The 24,300-nt window shown below is 39.3% G+C and overlaps 3 protein-coding genes across 5 annotated transcripts in view; 2 read left to right on the plus strand and 1 right to left on the minus strand.

The window, feature by feature from the left end:
• The window catches only part of nme7 (NME/NM23 family member 7), a 33,616-nt gene extending 15,394 nt beyond the window's left edge, over positions 1-18,222 (minus strand). For both annotated transcript variants that reach the window (XM_057337564.1, XM_057337563.1), the window contains exons 1-9: positions 17,950-18,222; positions 14,727-14,828; positions 14,473-14,639; positions 9,283-9,393; positions 7,563-7,613; positions 6,880-7,087; positions 6,576-6,681; positions 1,811-1,875; positions 1,114-1,182 (exon numbers count right to left, since the gene is read on the minus strand). In XM_057337564.1, the coding sequence (XP_057193547.1) occupies positions 1,114-1,182; positions 1,811-1,875; positions 6,576-6,681; positions 6,880-7,087; positions 7,563-7,613; positions 9,283-9,393; positions 14,473-14,639; positions 14,727-14,828; positions 17,950-17,952 (882 nt within the window). In that variant the 5' untranslated portion in view covers positions 17,953-18,222. The remainder of the gene's footprint in view (positions 1-1,113; positions 1,183-1,810; positions 1,876-6,575; positions 6,682-6,879; positions 7,088-7,562; positions 7,614-9,282; positions 9,394-14,472; positions 14,640-14,726; positions 14,829-17,949) is intronic.
• A 10-nt stretch (positions 18,223-18,232) lies between these two features.
• Positions 18,233-20,234, plus strand: zgc:172121 (uncharacterized protein LOC337599 homolog). 2 transcript variants are annotated; one of them, XM_057337565.1, is made up of 9 exons: positions 18,235-18,348; positions 18,439-18,550; positions 18,620-18,687; positions 18,801-18,973; positions 19,099-19,205; positions 19,277-19,438; positions 19,574-19,779; positions 19,924-19,997; positions 20,089-20,234. In XM_057337565.1, the coding sequence occupies exons 2-9, from the start codon at positions 18,479-18,481 to the stop codon at positions 20,151-20,153; spliced, it is 927 nt and encodes a 308-aa protein (XP_057193548.1). In that variant the 5' UTR covers positions 18,235-18,348; positions 18,439-18,478; the 3' UTR covers positions 20,154-20,234. The 2 variants fall into 2 exon arrangements, with proteins under 2 accessions (XP_057193549.1, XP_057193548.1); XM_057337566.1 differs by having other exon boundaries at positions 18,233-18,550; positions 19,102-19,205.
• Positions 20,235-21,008: 774 nt separating this feature from the next.
• On the plus strand, positions 21,009-24,285 carry ttc4 (tetratricopeptide repeat domain 4). The gene is made up of 10 exons (XM_057337974.1): positions 21,009-21,294; positions 21,390-21,507; positions 21,616-21,777; positions 21,927-22,004; positions 22,178-22,302; positions 22,647-22,733; positions 22,917-23,164; positions 23,317-23,401; positions 23,492-23,574; positions 23,657-24,285. Exons 1-10 carry the CDS (start codon positions 21,184-21,186, stop codon positions 23,760-23,762), a joined length of 1,203 nt encoding a protein of 400 aa, XP_057193957.1. The 5' UTR covers positions 21,009-21,183; the 3' UTR covers positions 23,763-24,285.
• The last annotated feature ends 15 nt before the right edge of the window (positions 24,286-24,300 follow it).

Here is a 24,300-nt window from a genome sequence, read left to right on the forward strand (position 1 = left end):
TTAAAGGATGTCAAAGCCAACAATTGTTGTTACTGTTCTTGGAACAGGTTAGCAGCAACAAGACTAGTTTTCAGTTTGCATTGGAGTGGAGTGCCCAACAAGCACAGACCACTAAACCGTCCATTTTAACTTCCGATCTACGTCGTCTACAATGGAATCTTTTTTATTTTAAGAATAATTATAACTGGAAGCAGCTTATACACTACAAAACAATTTTAAACCAGACCTTTCAAGATCTACAAACACAACATTCGCAGTCATTAAACATCCTCTAAATGACCATCGTAAACTATTTATAACCTACATGAGTAATCGGCTGGTGTAGGGTTATCATTACAGAATGAAGATAAAGAAGCTGTCCCCATTTCATCCAAAGTCTCCACTTCACTATCAGTGGTAACTGCAACCTCTGCTACCCAAGAAGAGCTGTGCTGTTGCATGACCTTGTGTTTCATTCAGTACATGTGCGATAATAAAAATAAGGAGGAATCTATTCGTCATATTTGTTCGCAGGTTCAAACAAACTTTTACACATGTACAGATCAGAATAGTGGAAAAGTCAGGGTATGTGTTGGACACCTTGCACCTGCAGCGTGCAGTCTGAGCCTGAGCTTTGGTAAATGTGAGGCAATCAGTATGTTGATGAGACAGTTTCCATGGCAACAGTAAAGGCCCTGTACTCCAAAATAGCCTCTGGCCTCAACCCAGAACTGGCTTATTTTTGGTCTAAATGTTTTGGGTGGACGTTATTTGAATAGATGATTCGGTTTAAATTCAAAGGGAAGAGAAAAAACTAGTAAACATAAAATTGCCATGAGGCAAGAATTTGTTTATTTTTACATGCCTTGCCTATGCTTTTACAGAGGGGTTTGAGAGACAAGAGAGTATGCAGTTACGCCCACTTCCCTCACTGAATAATTAAACATAATCTCATTTGAACCACACAGGGCAACAGAGGTTTACACTTGTAACAGGGTTTTGTATAGTTACAATGGTTAAACAGCAATTTAAAGTGCAGAATATAGTACCCATAGCAAGTATGAGGCTTATAAATGCATTCTTCACTAGAAATCTTTTATAGCGAGTACAGAAAGTTAAGCAACCTATACTTACAGTGAACTCTGCTACAACCCCTTTATAAACTTCTAAAAACTCCTCAGCATTGGCTCGATCCACGCTGAACTGCAACATTATAAAAACCGAATAAATAATACATAAAACACTATTCAATCTGAAAATACAAGAAAATATTTACATGAATTATTTACACAATGCAATCAAAATAATATTTTTAAGGAGATAATATAACATTATCACATCATTTTTTTAATAAAGCACACACTCAGCACTGGCTATACAAGCTTTTTAATAGTAACAAAACCATCATTGATCCCATCTAGCCCAGGGGCATCCTCTGTACACTATTTTCAGCAGGGTCATGTGACCAAGTTGCAGCCCTGTAATTGGACAGCTAACGACTCATTTGGACATGTGGGAGGCTACTGATCTCGTCACTGATTACATGGTCGATGGTGGGGTCAGGTTACACCAAAGGGAAAAAACAATCAAGTTTACTGTTGTATGATCTCATTCTCTGATGAACAGAGACTTTTTACATTCATAAATGTTATCAGTTTTACATCATTGTTTCTATTAAACCTTAGCTAATCTTGTATTAAAAATGTATTACATAAAATATAATTATTGAAATTATTAGTTAACAATCTATCTGTAGCATTTCATGTATTAGTTACTTAGCAACATCAGCAGACCAAAACTGAAAACTTTAAAATTTCCACAGAACACTTACCATTTGTAAAGCAGTGATCTCAAATCCATTTTCTGTGATTGATTTAAGAATCTTTCCCGTCAGTGCTGGGAAAACAAGAAAACACTATAAATGAAAGATGTTCATTTAAACCACACAACAAATAAAATGCACTAATGGCCTACAATGAAAACAGAAAGCTGTGTTGCACAAATGAATACAGACATTATCAACACAAACAACAAACAGGAAGACAGTGGAACTTTAAAGAAAACAAATTTATACTTCATTATCCACCAATTTATACACCATAATGCAATTATATTTGTCTATGACACCAATGACACAAACCACACACTAATATAAAAGTTATTCACCACACCCTTCAAAGCGCTCATTTGTGAAGTATGCATGAATTTAGGGTGGTTTTTAGCTTCTGAATGTGAGCTAGACATTACTGCTCATCAATAGATGAACAAATAGGTTAATAAAATGTGCTAGTCTCTATAAATAAAGTAAATGAAATAAAAAGTAATATTTAATGCAAAGTGACTCGTTTCTACCTTTTACAAAAAGCATAATAAAATCTGACAGTATATCTTAAGGAGACAGTTCACCCAAAAATTCTGTCATCATTTACTCACCCTAGAGTTGTTCCAAATCTGTGTAAATTGATTTGTTGTGATGAACACAGAGAAAGATATTTGGAAGAATGTCAGTAACCAAACAGCTCTTGGCCACCATTGACTACCATTACAATAGTCAAAAGTGCCCCAGAACTGCTTTCCTACATTCTTTGAAATATCTTCTTTTGTGTTCAACAGAGCAAAGAAATTTATAAAGCAATTCTCCTACTATGGTAGTCAATAGTGGCCAAGAACTGTTTGGTTGCAAACATTCTTCCAAATATCTTTCTCAGTGTTCATAAGAAGAAATAAATGCTTACAGATTTGGAACAACTTAAGGGTGAGTAAATGAAGACAGAATTTTCATTTATGGGTGAACTGTCCCTTTAAGATACAGTAACTTGTGGTATTAGAGTATCCCTGGGGAACTAATCTATAACTTACTCATTTAATGCTTCTGAATATTATGTAACACCTTTAAGGACAGCAAGGTGTAGAGGGTATATTCACATGCTTAACGTAACATAAAACATAACCTGTGCTTCTAGAAGAATAATCATTAAATGGAAGTCTAATGATTAAGTTCTTGAGATGCTAACGCAAAGGTTTCAAGTCAAACACCAAGTAACAGTAACATAGAAACTCATGTGACTCTGCTACATTGACTTTGTGCCCTTGACTGTCCCTACAGTTAAAGAATTATAAGTTACACTGGATAAAAAGCATCTGTTAAGTGGCATGACTTTTGAACTTCTATTTTACCAATATGATCACGCCGAGTTAAAGGCCAACAAACAGTTCACGAGATCACGAAGGAGTGACTTCAAAGGGGAGACTTTGATCTCAATAACACGAGAGCGAGTCTTTGGACTGAGTGATGAAAGATTATATTAATAAAAAGCACACAGTGTATCCATCAGCACAGTTAGGGCTTTGTGATTTCTACTTCAGAAGTATCAAATAATAGGTTTCTCTGTGTCTCTGTGTTTCCACAGCGTGAAAAAAAAGACTTTAAATGCAGCTATTTAAAGTGTGTCATATTTATCTTAAAATAATATAAAATTCTGATACTGTGAAGCCGTTAAAAATTGCTCAGCCTGACACGGCAAAAGTGGCTCAACCAATGGCATGAAATTAGAGTGAGACTATCTGTTTCTTCAACCAATGATAAACAAGAGGATGTCACTGTAATGGAAGACACTTGAAATATGTTACCTGTTTAGATTTACTTTACTCTCTATTTAAGTGCATAGGATCTATACTTGTATGACCTGTATCTGCGTGAATTAACTGCACTGCCTCAAAGGTAATATTATACTTTTACAGTGCATTCTGATATGTTTTATGGGCAAGAAGGGGTTACTGCGGTCTCTAACACAGAGCAATTAAACTGGCTGATACAAAGGACGTAAATCCTGAATCTGACAAGTTGGCATAATAGCTGGCATTCACCAGTACCAGGAGAAAGGGCAAAGTCTGACGAAAATACTACACAGCGCTTAATCAAACGTGAAACAGCTGAAAAGAGCAATGACAAACCATCAGAATCATTTTACCATATTTAAAATGTTATACTTTACATTCCTTAAGAAACTGAGGATAGGTGTTGCGGCTGAAATAGAGCATGAATGCCTTATTAGCAATAAAAACCCCATAAAAATCAGTTTTGTCACAGAAATGACATCTTTATGCATCCCTAACTCTGCCTCAGCACCGCTGGTGACCCTAAGGCCCGATTCACATTTTGCGTCCTTTCCGCGCACATATTCGTTATTTTAAATGTAGATGCGCAGTAGGCGCACAAACAGGGGGCGACACGGTCGCGACGCGCATGCGGTGCAGCATCGAGATGTAAATACTTCAACTTTTTCTGCACGGTTTTAGACGCGAAATGTGAATCGGGCCTAAAGGTTCCAGTTCTGACAGCAGCTTTTATACACAATCAGCCCTGTTGCTAGGCAATGGTATCAGTGCTGCCAGGCAACACGTTTGTTTATTCCAGTCATAAGCCAGCCCTCAACAAACCAAACTGCTTTGGTTGAGAGGTTTTTCAGTTCAAAACCAGTTGAAGAAATGTCATGATGTCAAGATGTCATCTTGAGATAAACTTCGTGAAGGTCAATGCTGTATATGAGTTTTACTTTAAGCATGTAATTTCAACCAACTGACCAGAAGACTGCCATTTATTGGCTAACAATTTCAATGGAATGCCAAAACTACTTTGATGCTCTAATATCAATAGGCTGAACTTGTCAGATGTCCTACAATTTGGGAACTGACTTGCTGTAGACCATGTGGCGTGAATCTCAAAATTATTATTGAACAATGCCCAACACTGAAAGTAACATTACCCATCTAGCAAATCTCACTTCACACTACATACCAGGTACTGGTTAATCATTATATTCTATTAAAAAAACATTAGAAACAATGGGATAGTAAATCTGCACTAAAACTCTGCGATATGACCCTAACCCGCTTTGAGTAAATGATTACCCATTAATTAAAGCATGCTGTTTGCTAGTATATGTCAGGCACAGGGAATTCACAGAATCATGACCTTTACACCTTACCTAGAGCTGCAGAATGCACTCGCACTTTTCATACTCCATGATGTACTTATTCTCAAGGTTACACAGAACTTGCTATCAGTTTCATTGTGATTGCTATATTAAAAAGTACTGTAGGTTGACGGTTGGTCCTCATAAAAATACATGGGGCATTGGACAAAGCCTGGGCCCAATATGGAACCTTGTGGGTCCCCCCTCATTGCAGGGCAATAGGACAACATTTCTAAGGTTACGATTACAATTGTGAGTAAAAATCAGTGTTACTACACTTAACAGATTGTTTAGAGTGACTTAATAATATGCTTCTGTAGTTTATAATCTAAAAGCGGTTTCCAAATAAACAGAGCAGTTGCCACATAATCTGTCTAATTACAGCCATGTAGCTGCTCTCTCTCGGCAAAGACTTTCATTACTGCCTATTTTTATTTACTTCTTTTGCAAGCATGGTGGGGTCCAAATCATAAATAAGCAAGGGCTGCAATCCTCTCTAAATCATTGCTCACAGACACTGATGCTGGAGTGTGTGTATATTTCTATAGACACGAATGTAGGTGTGGGAAAATTCAGTAAAAGCTATGACAATCAAAAGCTGGAGACGTCACTGCCTTTAGAAAAAACTAGATTTATCAGATATTTTTTTGTTGAACATTTATGTGAGATACTCTTGACATTCAAAATGTGTTGAGTTGTCTACAAGACAGTGAAATGAACAATTTATGAATGTATTATCACTCTAAAACATCCCAAAACTCAACAGATAAAGTTGGTCAAAACTTTGAAGTCTCAAAGCACATTTTCTTTGTGTTTGTGACTGATTGGGCAACCTATATCAGGGGCTCCGGTGTGTGTGTGTGTGTGTGTTTGTGCATGAGTGTGTAACATTCCCTTCATGTTAATCAGCTTCCAGCAATGTACAAAACCAACTAGCGGCCCGCTTAGTCTACGGCCACTATGTGAAATATCCACCACAGTCCTATCGAGAGGATTTGAGATTTCACAGGTCAGTGCCCTGGCGGCATGCTCTATGAACAGGGATCAAGAGATGGATTTGGACAAATCCAGAGCGAAGGCTCGGTTAGGAGTGCGCGGTGGCTTTGGGGTCCTCTACACTCATCAACGTATAATAACAAGCAAAACAACAGCAGACCAGGCAAGGATAAAGACAGTTATATAAACAGAAGACAACCACAAATGAAGCACAAGGATTCTGGGATAACTAAAAAAGTTAGTTGCTAGTGTGATGAAATGAGGCCTTTCCCAAAGGCCTTTTTTATTTTGTGTCAATTTACTTCCAAAGGGTAATTAATAAATCTGAGGTACACACGTAGACTTTGCTTAAGTATACACTGGGTCAGAATTCAAGATGAGTGGATGCAGAGGGGGCGGAGCTTTAATGAGAACAAAGCTGTAAGCGAGTAACTGGGACAGGAGTGATGAAGTATGAAATATCAGCCATGTCATGGTTCTCTCATGATACTGTGCCCTATCAGAAAAGCTTAGAGACAGGGATGGGTTAATAATACACTACATACGACACATTACAAACAGCAAATATTTAACTATGGTATATCTCATTTGAAATCAGTTGGTTGCATCAGTGTTTGGGTTTACCCTCTGAGATGGCATGAGGTTTGATGATACAGCATGTGCAGTCTGAATACTTGGCTGTGTTGGAGGGGCCATGACCAGCAGTGGATGGAAAAAAAAACTCCAGCTCCTAACAGACAAAAATAAGCAGCATTTTATTACTACATATAGATACAAAGCCACAATTGAGTATCATAAATACACAGAATGGAAACGCTACCATTTTTTTTGCCTTTATTGGCATATCACTAGACCACAATAAATTATTTATGACCAGCTTGATTAAATACCAATGACAATCTAAAATTGCTGTCTACTCGTTTGTTACCCGCGCTGCAGACGCCAATGAGTCTGACCCATGTCCTGCATTTTTTGTGCCATCTGTACCAAACTGGGCCCTGAGACTGTAAGCTGCATCTTTTCGAGCCACACCAGAATCAGTCGGGCCAAGGACTTTTCTCCAGACCGACACGGCCTCATCTCCCATCAGCTCCATAGCGATTACCGGACCAGAGCTCACAAACTGGACCAGATTACTGCCATTGAACAAAAACAAACATAATGTACAATTATTAAGTCGCGTCTGTCCAGTTAATTTTCAAAGGGAAACATGTGGTAAGCGGCAAAACGCAGGCCGCTTCGTTGGCGGTGCGCAAGGTGGTACGCTCATGCATCCAAAATCACGCAACTTCCATGGGCACGGCTCTTTGCGGCATGCGCAGCTGAAGATAAATTATTTTATCTTTTTGTGAACGGCAGCCACATCGGCTTAAAGGCGGCTGGCGTGCGGCAATTCCACCGCTCGTGTGAATCCAGCACAATACACTACATATGTCTATATCCAACTGCAATGTTCGTGATCGGTGTTGCTGTTAAAAACACATGCAAAGTCAAAGGAAGGTCCCTACGAAGTCTTTGTGACAATGTCAACGAAATCTCAATGTGACTCAATGTCTCCTTCAAAATCCTTACATATAAGTCCAGTCAATCATTCACTCAGGTGAGACTCACTTGAAAAAAGATTTTGACTGATGTTCCGTGTAAAAGTCTGCTGCCTGCTTCCTGTAAGAAAGCCATAAAAGTACACAGGGTTAATAAGTGAACTAATTTCTCGACTTCTACAGTGACACTGAGATCTGCACATACTGTATCTTTCACCCTGAGTTTGTCTTAAACAGTGCCTTTCATCTTGTACTTGACTATAAAAATGATTTTTTATAATGCTCATTTCTGAAATGACGTTTTATGCCAAAAACTCTCCATGCAACAATTCATACTCAGACAAACTCTGCTTCTGTCAATGAACAGCTGTTTGGTTCTTTGAGGAAAGGTTAAATACCGCAAAACCTGACCAGGCTAAAACAACACGACCAATGACAAAAATCACAGAGTCAGCCTTTTTCAAGAGGAAAAGGAAAGATTAACCATCAGCACTTTCTATTCTCCGAAAAATGTATAGCACTAAATCACTTGTAACGCTCTCAAATTTTTTATTATAGAAGGGTTGTCTGAAAGTATACAAGGAAAAAAGTTAGCCTTGTCATTTAGGACCTAAAAATTTGAATTTTATATACAGTTATTACACTGAAACTGAATATGAAATTTAAAGGAACAAATAAGATACTTTGATTCACAGAACTTCTGACTGTGACAGCTCAATCGGATTCCAACATTTGTAGTTATGGAGACACAATGACACGAAGAGCCATTTTGTTCTTAATATTCCCTGAAAATGCCACTTAATTGACTGTAATGAGCCAAAGCAACCTTGGCTTGTGTCTTCAAGGACACAATTTTGATTGAGGAAAATTGTAAACTCTGGTTCTTGGGTCACCTCAGCATATAAATGTCTAATCTTTGTGTTATATGCTGAGATTTGTACCCAGTACCCTGGCCTTTACAAAAATGGGCTAAGAAATCAGCCAGAAGAAAACTGTACTGTTGTGCTCTTTCATTGCTAAAAAAATATATATTTTAAGTTATGCTTCATTATTAACTTATGCACAAATAAGACTAGAGTTGACATAAGAATAAAAATAGCTATAAAATATCAAGAGCATAGGTTAGGAAATCTGGTCCTAAAGACTGGATGAGAATATGACTTTTGTATGCCATCACAGACTTTGTTTGAGACTACTGAAGCATAAGTAATATGATATGTAAACATATGTAAAATCTCAGAGGAAAGATTTGAGAAGTCTTCATTTGCTTTCCATCTAATTTAATTGCTGTCTAGACTAAACTTAAACATTTAAGACATCTAATTCGTGATGTTACTATGAAAGTGCCTGCATCTGTCAAGACTGCAACATTTCTACTGTGCTCTTCCCTCTCACCTCAGTTAATGATTTATACATTATTCTGTTATTATAATCCATTTCTGGAAGAAGCGTACCAGAAAACAGAACCCACAGAGTGTACAACATCTCTACTTTCACTCCTGACAATCTATGTGCCAACCTATAGAGCAAGCCAACATTTAAGCAGGTCATCGTTTTTCCTGAACATGTGACCTGTCAAATCTCCACCCTTTACCAGTTCTGAGAATTCACACTTGGGTTCCTATTAACATCTCAAATTTTGAATTAGCATAATTAGTCTCAAATTGCTTGAAGCATGTCTTTCTTAGATTTTTTTTACCAACCTTTGTACCTATGCTGTAGTTAAGCTCATTCAGACTCATTCAGACTTTCAACACAATTAATATATCAAATGTATGTTTTTGGCTTACCATGTAAGTTTGGTCATTTTGACTTTGGTGACAATAAGGTTGGCATCATATATCATTTGAATTATGTCGCCAACTTTGGTAACTGCATCCGGCTTAATCATAGCCAATGTCCTGAAAAAGACATTAGACAAAAATACTACCTGGGTGAAAAAAGCTCCATTACTTCAATGTTAATAAAATGGCTCAAATGTGACATTTGATTTAGAAACGGCCCAAAATGTAATTGTTATAACTTTCGGTGGAACAACTTTTCAGTCTGTGCACAAAGCTATTGAATGGATTCAGACAATTTAGAATATAACACATGAGTCATATGCAAAGCTTGTATGGTCTTTTTGGAATTAGACAGTGGCACTTCTCATTTCCTTTAACTATATGCAAAGCATGCAAATCACCTCTTTTGTTTCACAAATGACATAAAAATCATAATGGTTTATAACAGGAGTCTTCAACTAAAATTGCTTGAGGTCCAGTAAACGAACCCTCCTTACCAGCCGAGGTCCGGACAATTAAATACCTAAAAATATGAATAGATGTTTTTTTTATATCTATACGATGGCATAACGATGTCTGACAACAATATAATGAAGGAACATGTGCAAAATGCCCTAATCTCCAAACCTGCACTGAACATACATTCATTTCAACATCAACAACTTTAAAAGAAAACTAAAGTGTTGTTTTCTGCTGAACTGAGATTAACAAATAGTAGCATCAAGTCGTGACTGATCATCCTCTGATAACATTTCAGTTCTTCTTGTGGCTGTTGCAGCTGAAAGGGGGGTTTGTTTAATATTTTCTTTTAGTTCATGTCTTTATTTTCCTTCTAAAAGTGTTTCACAGAAGCCTCCATGCACTCTTTTACTTTTTTCCCATCAGTAAAGGGCTTTTTATGTTTTCCTAAGATCCACTGTATTCTTAGTGAACATTCATATGCTTGTTGTTGGGCGGTAAGTGAGTGAGGGTGGGCCCGTGTAGATCGCTCCTACTGGGCTTTCAGCTAATATATTTTCCGTGTCCTTACCTCGGACTGCTGCGGGTAAGTTTCTTCAAAGTGTCCACGTCTAATTTCATAATGCCGTTTAAGGTTTCCAATTTTGACAACCGCAACAGACTCCGAGCAAATGAGACAAACCGGTCTCGTGCATGTCGATGCATAGGCGTTCATTTTTTTTATTATGTCAAAAGTCTTTGAGGTCCGGACGGATGCATCTCGCGGTCCGCATTCGGACCGGAGTCCTTTAGTTAGTGACCCCTGGTTTATAACAATATAAGGCTTAGTAAAAAATGACAACATACTTTTTTTAAAGCTGCCTCTATCTTGGTTTAAAACATAAAATTGCATGTTAGTTTACATATTTAGCCTTACGTTTTACACCAAAAATGAAAGTTCTGTCATCATTTACTGACCCTCCGGTTGTTACAAACCTGTTTACATTTCTTGTTCTTCTGAGGACAAAGGAAGATATTTGAAAGAATGCCAGTAACCAAACAGATCTCATCCCCAATTTACTGCCATAGTAGGGAAATAAATACTATGGGAATCAATGGGAGATGAGATCTGTTTGGTTACTGACATTCTTCCAAAAATCTTCCTTTGTGTTCAGCAGAAGAAAGAAATGTGTCACGGTCCCACCGTCTTGTTTATGAAATTCTAGTCGTGTGGCGGGATCGGGACAGAGCCCTTAGGTTTTATGTGAGAAAACCATGAGTTGTTTGTTTTTACCTCTCATGTGTTGTCTCGTGTCTTGTCATTGGCCCCGCCCCTCTCGTCTCATGTATTGCCTTCCTCCCGTGTCTAATGTTTCCCACCTGCCCTGTGTAATTATCCCTCGTTTGTCTTGCCTATATATACCCTCTTGTTTCTTTGTCCTGTGCTGGTGGATTGTACCGTGTATGTGCATGTTTTCCGTGGATCAGTCCTGTACTTACCCTGTGTCTGTTGGATTTTGTGAGTGGTTCCCGTTTTGCCTCGTGTTAATTTGTCGTGTCCCATTTTTGATTTAGTTCTGTTTCTTGCCCCCTCGTGGGAAGTGTTTTGTTTAGATTTCTTGTTTTGTTTCCGTGTTCCTAGTTCCTGTTTTGTTTTGCACCCCATCGTGGGTTTTTGTTTTGTATTTTTTATAATAAATATCCTTTGTTAACCCCTTCATCCACTGCCTTCCTGCAATTGGGTTCTTCAGCCACGAGAATCGTGACAGAATCCACCAGCCACAACTGAACCCAGCAGGCAGCCCCATGGACAGGCTCCCAACCAGCCGGTGGCCGTGTACCGGCAATCCGGTATGGTGGGAGGCATTAGCCTCCCAGTCACACGCCGGAGGTGGCCCGTTCCCTGCCCAGTGCCATCGGTCCTTACAGGACTATGCTCGGGAGGTCGAGGCCAGGAAGGCATCCATCCCCGAGGTACTGGTGAGTGCCTACCTCATGGCTGGGATGGACGACCCACCATCTTTTCCGGAGCGGGAGGAGTTGGTTTACCAGCCGTTCCCACATTTAGTGGAACGGTTGCAGCTTCGAGAGGAGTGTGGCAAAGACTCCTCTCCCAGCAATAATCCAATCTCCTCTCGTCCCGGTTTGGCGGCCATCCCGGAGGACCGTGTGGTGGGTACTCTCACCTTGGGGGACTCCACACCGTCCTCCTCCTCACCTCCTGCAGCCTCTTCACCACCAGCCAGTTTTGTTGGCAAGCGTGGGAGGCGAGCATCCTGGGGGTCCACGTCCGAGGAGTCCCAGCCTGAGCCAGCCGCACCCTTTGCCTCTTTCCTTCAGCCGACCTCCAGGCGGGTGGCTCGGCTGAAGAGAAAGAGGCAGCGGCGGGCAGCGAGGACTTCCCTCCCTGCCGGTGCAGCAGCTGGCGTCCAGTCCGGTAATCCAGTCGGCATCCAGTCCGGTGTCCAGTCTTGTGTCCAGCCCGATGTCCAGTCTTGTGTCCAGTCCGGTGCAGCCGGTGTCCCAGCCGGCGATCCAGCCGGCGTCAAGCCCTGTCCAGCCGGCGTCAAGCCCTGTCCAGCCGGCGTCAAGCCCTGTCCAGCCGGCGTCAAGCCCTGTCCAGCCGGCGTCAAGCCCGGCGCAAAGCCCTGCCCAGCCTGGCCGTCTCAGCCGGTCTTCAAGTCCGGCCCAAGCCAGCCCCTGGGAAACTCCCAGGGTCAAAGACTGTCCCCCCAGGACTTATCCGAAGTCCCCCAGGACTCCGCGCCCTCGAGCGCAGCCGGGGACTGGGACTATTCCCCCCAATCCTTTTGGTTTACCCCCCATGAACTCTTGTTTTGCCCCACCCCCCTCCCATGTTTGTTATTTTATTAAGTCACCCCAATCCTTTAGTCTTGTTGTCTTGTCTGCCCTTGTCTTGTTCACCATGTTTGTCTGGTTGTTGTCTTTGGTCCAGTCTGTCAGGTCTTGTTAGTCAACCCCTTGGTGAACACCCGGAGGTGTTCATTAAGGGGGGGGGCTCTGTCACGGTCCCACTGTCTTGTTTATGAAATTCTAGTCGTGTGGCGGGATCGGGACAGAGCCCTTAGGTTTTATGTGAGAAAACCATGAGTTGTTTGTTTTTATCTCATGTGTTTCTCATGTCTTGTCATTGGCCCCGCCCCTCCGTCTCATGTATTGCCTTCCTCCCGTGTCTAATGTTTCCCACCTGCCCTGTGTAATATCCCTCGTTTGTCTTGCCTATATATACCCTCTTTTCTTTGTCCTGTGCGTGGATTGTATGTGCATGTTTTCCGTGGATCATTCCTGTACTTACCCTGTGTCTGTTGGATTTTGTGAGTGGTTCCCGTTTTGCCTCGTCGTTATGTCCCGTTTTTGATTTAGTTCTGTTTCTTGCCCCCTCGTGGGAAGTGTTTTGTTTAGATTTCTTGTTTTGTTTCCGTGTTCCTAGTTCCTGTTTTGTTTTGCACCCCATCGTGGGTTTTTGTTTTGTGTTTTTTATAATAAATATCCTTTGTTAACCCCTTCATCCACTGCCTGCCTGCAATTGGGTTCTTCAGCCACGAGAATCGTGACAGAAATGTATACAGGTTTGGAACCTGGAATTTGAGGGTGAGTAAATGGTGACAGAATTTTCTTTTTAGGTGAACTATCACTTTAAGGGCAAATATCGTCAAACATTTCCCGCAATATTGTACACAACATCCCAAATTATAAATCTTTATTACCGTTTACCGATTTGCTTACCACTGGGGAAACGCGAGGAGGCAGTGTTTGACCAAAAAAGTTACAGATTGTAGCTTTAAGCCAAGCTGTCAGAAAGCATGTTTAATCCTACTTTTTATTTAGCATGATAAAGTCATTAGCTGCCTTGTTATGTCCATTTTAAATATTCTTATGAAGTGAAGATGAGCTGCTCTTGCTCCTCTCAGTCAAGGGCATATCACCGAACACTGATTACTGTTCTAATGAATCGCACTACATTTATCACATCTACACTGATGTCACACTGCTCATTCTCTCCTGGGAGATTCATTTTGGTGTGACATGAATATAAATTTGGGAAAGGTTACAAAGGGACAGATTTGGACAGACTGTAGAGGTGTACATTCCTCAAAGCAATACACACTTCCTGCTTGAACTGAATGCTCAACTGACTGCTGTTTAGTCAGACCAGGATGGTCACTATACAATTCATTGGACTTGTGGGAAAAACTGCCCCTCAACTGTAGGACAACATTCCTGGTTGTCTATTATCTATTACTGTGATAGCAACTTTATCCAATGTTCTGGTTACTTTAGAAATATAATTTCAACATTTTCTTTCTAAAGGGATCCTTTAGAATGAGTATCCAAATATAACTGTACATAACAGTTAGATTGATTCCTTCCTTAAAATTTCATTTCATGAAGCATATTTTTATTTTAGGATGTTCACAATTTTTTTTACATTATTTAAAAAAGCAAGGGTGCCAATATTTTAGCTATGCTTATAACTGCTTCTAAACCTATTTGTCTTTTGTTTCAACTGCTTTTTTCACTTTAACTGATTCGATGTGTACACTTAGGACGCCTCAGTCCTTCACTCCCCAAGAGCAACCAGGACATTCCTCCAAAATTACCTTTGGTCTTCAGAACTACATAGAGTGTGGGTAAATGATTATAGAATGCTCATGTGAACAATTTCTTTACTACAATGGTGCCCTTAAAAGATGGCACATAGGGAACACAGTTGTGTAGTGTGTCCAGGGGAAGTACCTCTCCTTCTTACTGCCCATTTTGTTGGCAGTGTATTGGTCCCCATAACCAATGAGGTTCAGCTGACGAGAGAAGACGTTTACTCGGTTGCCAACAAACAGATCCTCTGGATGGAGGTCCTCGTACTTAGTCCGCCGTAGAAAGGTGCGCTGGTTCTTCATATCAAACTATAAATGACAGAAAGATGCTTGTGAGGGGACAAAGCTCAAACCCGACTGGATGTCTAAGTCTGAAATCTGAGCAACACAACGCACCATCTCCACTGAGACATCTTTAGGGTAGTAGAGCAGCTGGTATCGTCGCAGGAGAGCAGCGCTGGGGTCGTACCACTCAGCCAGAAAGGCAAAGCGTTCCTCCTGTGTGGAACATGACAGAAACAACAAAACACACAGTGAAGCTAGGCCCGGCGGGGGAATGTCACCGAGCTGACCCTCTTGCTTGGACAGGGAGCTGCAATAGCCGCTTTCTGACCTTCAACACAGGCAGGCAGCTGGGCCTGTTAACATGCTGAGTCAGGGGTTCAGACCTTAAATCAGCCTTTGATCCCATGAGAAGCTTCGCCGCAGATGGGGACCAAAATCCAGCTGTTACTACTGCTCCCAAATGAATGCAATGTATACTTGTGCAAACATTAGAGATGCTCGGATATAGAAACGCTGGCAGATTAAGAGATTTGTGTTCTATTCAATATGTTGGCTGATATTTCAAATCTACAGTTAGTGACATAGGCAATAGGAAACACCCCTAAAAAATCTGTCAGTTGCTTGATTTGCATTTCTGTCACGCCATGCTGAGTAGCCCAACCCATAGTGAAATCTCATTGATCTAAAATCCTGCTTTGTGTATTAAAAACCCTAAATGAGTTTCATCCGCTGTGAGTTTTGTGTTGTACAGCATTTCAGTGCATCTCTTTGTTTATTCTAAAAAACTAGTATAGAAAACTAACATAGAAAATCCTAAACATCTTTTACATATGAAAAGACATGTATCATAGCAGGTGCTTGGTTTCACCTTGACACCATTTCAGAGGTACCCTTGAACACAAACATGGAGTTCTTAGATTAAATCCATTTTTCCTTGAGATCGCCACCCTGTGGGTGAAATCTAGCATATAAAAGACACGTGCTTCAGAGCAGGGCATGGGCAGAATACTGATACTGCAAGTTAAATCCTGTTAAAGTAACTCATGATATCTATTAATAATATTCAGATATCCAAAATAAATAAACACTAATGAACAGAAACTATCTTCAGATACTTAAAGGTCCAGTGTATAAAATTTTGCGGCATCTAGCGGTGAGATTGCGAATTGCAACCAACGGCTCACTCCACCCTTACCTTTCGAAGCACTATGGCGTTTGACACAGGTCTTAGGCCCGATTCACATTTCACGTCTTTTCCGCGAAATTATTTTAAATGTAGACGCGGAAAATAGGAAATAGTTCAACTTTTCGGAGTGCCGCGTGCGCACCGCTGGTCATTGGAAGAGAGAAAGAGGCGCCTCGCGTTTTCCGCGCGGTTTAGACGTGAAATGTGAATCGGGCCTAAGATGTCGTCACTTTTTTTGTCCATGGCGAATTCTATGCAAAGGGACACATGGTGTATGTAGAAAGATATAGCTCATTATAAGGTAATAAAGACATAACGCTTCATTAGGTAAGGTCTTTATACACCTCTGACAACATAGTTAAGTATATAATATTGCATTTCTGTCAATAGATCCTTTGAAAAATGACACACTGGACCTTTAAATGATTACCTCATACAACAGCAATACTTTGATTTAGAGAGATGCTTTCCAATGTTCATAGAAAAAACCTGTCAACATTCATCCCTAACTAACTTAGGTCTTCATACTTCATGGTCTCAGAGAATCCCTTTAACATAACTGAGTGGTCTATCTTAAATCTAGCAGGGCCCCTTTCCTAAGCAAAGGCTATTTTTACCTCTGTCAGCTGTGACAGAGATAGTATTGACAATGAACAGCCTTCTTTGTTCATATAAGCAGAGGCACAGGTTAAGAAACACTTTTCTTCTATATACTCAGTACTGTATAGTAACTTAAGCATCCTTACTATTTGTGGATGACACTCTATTTTACACTGGGTCAATAAACACATTTATTAATATAGCCATTGAATATGCTTTAACACTATTTCTCAGCATTTAACATTATACAATTTACAGTGCATTTTTCTAACTAATGAAGGAAATAAAATTACATAAATATCAAGTTCATGATTTAGGGTTCTTTTGTTAAATCAATTGGGACATTTTGCTGGTGAGAAAGCTATTATGTTAGTTACGCTAATATTAGTACTATCAACAAACCATGATGTGCATCCAATGTTACTGTATCTGTTGTTCTGTAATAAAAACCTGCAGCTGTTCCTCTACATTGAGGGAACACATGGCTTCAAATGAACATTCCTGAACAACAAAACCACAAATTTCTGGCTAATGATCCCGGCCAGATCGAACTGGAAAATAGCTGGGCTTATCTACTACCTCTAACACCTCTGAAAAAATAGGGCTTTCCTCTCAGAGCTCTTCTTGGAAGCTAAAACTTTCTCAGACACCCGCTGTTGCCCTATGCTATGACTGTAAACATTTCATGCTGTCTGCGTGGAGATGGATAGATGTACACTACTTAAGGAGACAGAATGTGAATTGGAAAATAAAACAATGTAGGTGCACAACAGAGCAAGAAGATGACGGACAAACGCATTATGTTACCCAGAGAATAACAAAGTTTAGATTGTAGTGCAAATGACACTAAAAAAGCATGTTATTTTACTTAATGAAATTTGGTTGAATTTATTTAACTAGATGTTTAAATCTAAGAAAGAGGGAGCTGAAAACCCAGACTGCCAATGCAGACCATATTCAGCTGAAAAAAGAGCCATAAAGTTTTAATAGAGTCGGAGTTTTTCTTTTGAAACCTTTCTAAATGCTTTTAAAAACTTTTTTTAACGTATGAAGCTCCTGACATCTAGTGGCAGATCATATGAGAGCATTCAGTAGGTACAGACGTTGCGCTCTCGCGATGGCTTGACATCATTCGCCAAACGGTTTGCGCAGCGCCACGTGATGTTAAACAAACCTACGACCTAAAATAGATATTCAAAGCGTATTTACAAAATATAATGTGCCCGTACCGCCATAACACACCACAATTTTATAAATAATTCAACAAGTAATTTATTGTAATTTATTTTGCCAAGACTCATGTTGTAACATTTCTAAACACGCACCCCCACGCTCCTCTCTCAAAAGACAAGAATAGCAGTAACAGTAACAGTGATATTTTACATTTTGGTGCATGCAGCACAAACAGATCGGTTAAGGTTACTAACACATTGGTGTTTAAACTACGTATATATTTCCCGCGTACAACAACAAATATTCACAATTTATAAGAGTTCCAACCCAAGAACATTGAATTTTAATAGAAAAATACAATAATTTCCAACGTACCATTTAACACTTTTTGTTGACTCGTTTAACAGGCGATTGATTGTCTTCCTTTAGCTTCGCTGTTAAGCCTCATCACCATAGCAACATCAGGCAGGCCACCACAAAACCGATGCCGTTTAAATAAACAATCTTCTGTAAACGTGTATATATAGCCTGCAGTGTTGCAACATTTACCAATTTAATTTGTTTTTAGACGAATTTACAGACGTTTACGAAGCCAATATTTTGCTTATTCGGCTGCACTCGTAACCCGGAAGTAATAGTTTCTGACGTTTACCGCCAACTACCACATGGGTCTGTTATGGTTTGGACTTTTGACACTTAGTTTCAGTTTAAGCTGTGTTTAACTTTTTGGCGAAATATTAAAGCACTTGGCTAAACCCTAACGTTTTTCAATAAGTATGAGCTTAAAATGTTTCAAACCTATAGGAATTTAGGACAAAGTCCGGTGTCAGTATTTTAAAATCGAGTTTATTTTGTACTTGTAAGGTCTCTAGCCCGTTGTGGGCATACCACAACAGCATTTAAAATGGATCGCAGACCACTGATTTTAGATGGCGGTCTAGCAACAGAACTTGAGGCTAATGGATTTCAATTACAGGTACTTACTATAATACAAACTGTTCATTTCAGTAATTATCAATGTAATCACACATGTTTGGGTTTATAGGGAGATCCACTGTGGAGTGCAAGACTTCTGCATACAAACCCAAAAGCCATTAAGGAGGTCCATTATAGGTAATGCAATGCATCAAATAGCAACAAAAAAACCCCCACAAACTTTAATCTAGGATCTTTCATTTTGTGCCTAAATTAATTTGACTTCCTTTAAAATTATGTGCTTTTGAAAGATATCTCCAAAGTGGTTCTGATGTCATAACAACAGCCACATATCAGGCCAGCATTGAGGGATTTGTCAAACATCTTGGTCTTGGACTTGAGGAGGCACAGCAGCTGATGATGTCAGGAGTTCAACTGGCCAAAGACACAGTGGAGGACTTCATGTCTCAGGACATGTCATCAGGTGTGTCTAACTTCGACAGCTGTTTTTCATGCGATTTAGAGCATTATTTACATGATTGTCAGAAACAGATGTGAGCTAAGGTGAGATTAAAAAGATTCCAAATATCAAATGCACACCTCCCCTAGAAGACAGAAGAAAACCATTGGTTGCTGGCTCAGTGGGTCCATATGGAGCGTTCCTACACGATGGGTCAGAGTACACTGGGGCATATGAGGACAGAATGACAGTGGAGGTAAGGCAAAATCTCCTTCCACCCCGGCTCCCTTCGCATTAACATTTCAAGAGCCTGTTTTCTTCCCTTAGGAGTTGAAAGACTGGCATCGTCCACAGATCCGGTGTTTGGTAAAGGCTGGAGTTGATGTTGTTGCCATGGAAACAATTCCATGTCTTAAAGAGGCAGAAGCATTAGTGGAAGTTCTCAAAGAATTTCCTGACACTAAAGCCTGGCTTTCCTTTTCCTGTAAGGTGACTGAGACAATGGATACACCCCTGCATACCCATGCACCCCATCATAAGTGATAAATTGCATTTAAAACACACACATTTGCAACAGTTGGGAGACCCTGCTAGATAAAGTAAAACTGCTTGGATCTGTTTCAGGACAGCCATCATATTTCAAGTGGGAGAACGTTTTCGGAGGCAGTTCAGGTGGCATGTAGGTCCTCACAGCTAGTTGCTGTGGGGGTAAACTGTTGCCCCCCTTCTCTGGTGACCCCTCTGCTAGAGTCTGCCATGTCACACAAAAAAGCAGATTTCAGCTGGGTGGTCTATCCCAACAGTGGAGAGGACTGGGATACCAAGACAGGGTAATTAATGGCTCTTGACATTGAAGATAGACCAAATAGTTACGTTAATAGAAAAAATAATGTCAAATCTCATTCAAAATGTGTGAGATGCCTTAATTCCTTTTTTTAAATAAATACCACTTTGGGATATTGTGTAAATTGTAGATGGCAAACAAAAAAATGGACATCATTTGCTAAATTAACTCTTGACTGGAAGGAAAGAGGTGCTATGTGGTTTGGTAAGTAATGAAATATTCTTTACTCTAAAGGCATATGATTGTTCCTAATTCTAATATTGTATAATTGAAGTGGTTACTTTTTTCTCAACAGGCGGCTGTTGCCGTGTCGGGCCTGCTGATATAACAGGGCTAAAGAAAGAACTACTACATGTGTAACCTTAATTTTTAAAACAGTGCGACTCTGAAATAATGCACAGATGTTGTATAAATATTTTATTTTTAAATTAAAATAATACCAACATACTTGAGTCACATTAGTATGATTTTTGTGAATGTGATGTCTCCTCTATATAATCGTATGGACATGATTCTGCATTCATGATGTAATTTCTATTGAGATCATTTTAACTAAATGTTAGATTAACAGCACCAAGAGTCTGAATCATTGAAAGCAATGTAGCTGGATATTTAAAAAAGTTCCTTTGAACTAGTAAAAGAGAAAAAGGTTGCTGTAGGATAGTTCTAGCGAACACATTTCTGATCCACACACATAATCATTCAATCAACAGTTTTACTGCTTTTCTTTTCAAGATTTTTTAACAGGTCCATGAGAAAACTCTTATAAACAATACATATTTCTGGTTTTATAAAGAAATGATAAACATACGTTATAAAGAAATGTGCTGCCATAGCAAATATAGCCTGACTCTCAGTTTATACAGTAGATATCATAGTGAGCATATATGTGTGCACTTTAGAACTGGTACCGTAAGTGGAATCATAAAAATCTTATAAAAACATCCACAGAACCACTTCTTGCTTGACAAGTCGTTTTTCAAATGAAACTAAAGAACTGAAAAAAAGACCACACTGAGTTGATGCAAACAATAATTAGGTCTGAACTATGTACAAGAGTAAATAAAATATCCAACAGAGAGTATAAATCATTTTCATATATGCTGATACATCTGTTTTTATATTCGTTTTTCAGTCTGCTTTCTGTTTGAAATGTAACGTCATCCAGACCAGCTGGTGGTGCTAAAGGGTTTCTGACCTGTGTAACGCATCAGAGTCTTGCCTAAGCCATGTGGTAAACTGTACTGTTTACGGATTTATTGTGGATTTTGAAAATTTAGCATTTCAGCTCGCGAGGTCTTCTCAACATTGTTCCAAGATAAAACACATCGATTACTTTTATTTCTAATGCAAAAATTAGTCCTAAAGAAATATTTATAAAGAGAAAAATATGGCTGCACCAGCGCAGGGTGAGGACAGTGATGATGGCATGGATGAATTTATGGAGTCGTTCAAGACAAAGAAGTACAAAAATGCGTTTAATGAAGGCAACTGGGAGGAGGTAAGAACTGTCAGCTTCTTAATGAACAGTAAACGTGACAACAGGCTCACGTTACTGGAGTTTACAGCTTAACTGTTACACATTGCATGTCGCAGGAGTTTGATAAGGTGCCCATGTTCATGAAAACAGCTCCAGAGGAGATAGACCCACTGAAACACCCTGATCTTGCGTGCATTCAGTCTATTATTCATGATGATGACAGAACACCTGAAGGTAGGCTATTAAATCATTGGTAACGTCTTGATTTTATATGCAGTACTGTCTTTAAAATGGAAATAAAATAAGTTATAATACATGGAACTATTCTGATGTGTTTCTCAGAGCAAGCCAGGAACTACAAGGATGAGGGGAATGAGTACTTTAAAGAGAAGAACTTTAAGAAAGCTGTTGTGTCCTACACAGAAGGTTTGAAGAAGAACTGTGTGGACCTCGAACTCAGTGCTATTCTGTACACCAATCGTGCAGCTGCGCATTTCCATTTAGGTACAGTCTTACAAATTACTTGCAAATACACCGACCAAACTATTCAAAAGAGTGTGTTACACAAAAAATGATGATTAACTATTCTGTTAAGAGGTTTTTCTGTTTGACGCCAGTGCTATAAGGTACGCATTTAAAATGTCCTTTTCCAGGCAATATCCGTTCAGCTTTGAATGATGCCACAGCTGCCAAAAAACTAAAGCCAGACCACATTAAAGCCATTTTAAGAGGTAAAATATACGTAACTAACTATTTCATGTGAAACTAACTACTTCATACTTCAATGCATTGTATACTTTTTTTGTTGGTGTGTTGTGGGAATCCACCATGGCATTTTTTTGTACCAAATGCCATATACAGAGAATCTTATGTATGTCTTTGTGTATATTGTGTGTGTGTTTAGGAGCACAATGTTGTATAGAGCTGCATCATTATTCAGAAGCATTACAGTGGTGTGATGAGGGTCTCAGGCTGCTGCCCATTGACAAGAATCTACAGGAGCTGAGAGCCAAAGCAGACAAGCAGAAGGTATAAACTCCTGTTCTGTCTAATCAGAATGATCGTTTTTAATATATGGGTCATTCCGTGTCAACTCAACCATAGGTCCCCAGCTCAATGTTTTTTTTTTTTCTTTTTACAGAAGCAAGAGCAACATCAGTAGAGATGGAAGCCAAAATATGAAATTCCACCGATGAATAGTTATTAAGTAATCAATTAATTTATAATATATATATTATAATATTCAAAATTTGGTTGATTTGACACGGAATGACCCATATGACTAATAAGTTATTTTTTAAATAGAATGTAAATAAAGACGTGTTATTTTAAAAGCATTAATGTTAATTTGGTTTATGCTCGATGTATGGTAGAGAGAAGCAGAGAGAGATGCCAGAAAGGCTAAGGTTAAAGCAAAGAAGGAGCAGAACGAGAAAGACGCATTGTTAGCTGCTATTAAGGTAAGAATTTTCACTACCGCGGACACAAAGGTGGTCTTCATTCTGCCATTCTCCTCTTGGTCTTGCATGTTATGAGCTGGTTGTGTGCCAATCTGCCCCATGGGCGTGAGCTTGACGACAATCACTCTTAAAGCCCCTGATAATTATGAAGGACTTAAATCTTAAATGTCTGTTTTTCCTTAGGAGCGTGGCATCAAACTCCTGAAACCCGAGGCATCACAACACAAGGGTTCAGACAGTGAGGATGATGATGGTGATGGAGGTTCATCTCGAGCCCTGGCTGATCTGGAGCTTGATGGAATCAGCTCACAGGAGGCCACAGGAGCTCATGTTTACATGGATGAGCAGGGTGTCCTCTACTGGCCAGTGCTGTTCCTCTACCCTGAACATGAGCAGACCGACTTCATATCTGCCTTCTGTGAAAACTCCAGGTTTGTTTTGAAATCCAGCAGTGTTATATGCATATGAATATGTGAGTGTGGGCATCTTTCACTAGTTGACAAATTGCATTTATGAGGACGTTAATGCTGGAGTAATTCTTTATAAATTAAGATCAGCAAACATTTTTAATTTTGTTCTTTAGTTTTATAGACCATTTGGCAGTCATGTTTGGTGAAGAACTGCCTCCCTGGGATACAGAAAGAAAATATCGGCCACAAAATCTTCAGGTCAGTCCAAAGATACACTACTTTGAATAAAATGCTATCCTGTCTTGGTTAGGGTCCATTTATAACTGTGTACATTCATGTTTCTTTCAGCTGTTTTTTGAGGACCATGAAAAAGGAAATCTTTATCAAGTTGATCTCGAAAAGCCACTTCTTAGCGTCCTCCAAAACCAAAGGTATATCAGAGGACTTCAAAAAAAAATGTTGTTTTATCATTTCCTAAATTGAAGTTTTTCTTTCCGTTTTGTTTTTTTCCAGGTGCACAGTGAAGGCAGGAACACCTAGCTTTATCGTGCTGGTATCAGGCTCTCCATTTTGTAAGCAGTTTTTATCGGGAAAAAAGGTGAAGAGATTGAAATTCTAAAGAGACGTTGGCCATAAATCAGCCTTCAGATAAATGACATTTTGTTCACCCCACCCGTTGGAAAAGAGAAGCAAGCACACAGCAAGAATGTGATTTCCTCAGCTGCAAAGTTATTCTGTATAAAGCATATTCCACCTATTTTATGTAGGTGAATTGTGTAGAGGTTTCTTAAATCAAGCTAAAATGTATGATTCATTTTTGATGAATAATATTTTAAAACAATTCTTACTGTGTTTAAAACAAAAACATAAAAATGTTCTGGTAATGATGAACAATAAATTAGTCTAAAAAATGTTTCCACCTTACATAGTTTACATTACATCACCCATTACATTAACCTATTACTGATTTAGTTTCCATGATGAGGAAACAATGTACAATGTGTCATTCATTGAAGTTTAGTCATTCACATGTACCACTAAATGCTGTTTAGTTACTATACTAGATCCAGCTGTCTGAGACGACTGTCAAAAATGCTTTCATTTAGCATTTCTGTCATTTTGTACGTTTCATATTATATTAAAAGCAAATTTGGATA

The sequence above is a fragment of the Triplophysa rosa genome, linkage group LG7, assembly GCF_024868665.1.
Source record: "Triplophysa rosa linkage group LG7, Trosa_1v2, whole genome shotgun sequence".
In the NCBI taxonomy this organism is placed as follows: domain Eukaryota; kingdom Metazoa; phylum Chordata; class Actinopteri; order Cypriniformes; family Nemacheilidae; genus Triplophysa; species Triplophysa rosa.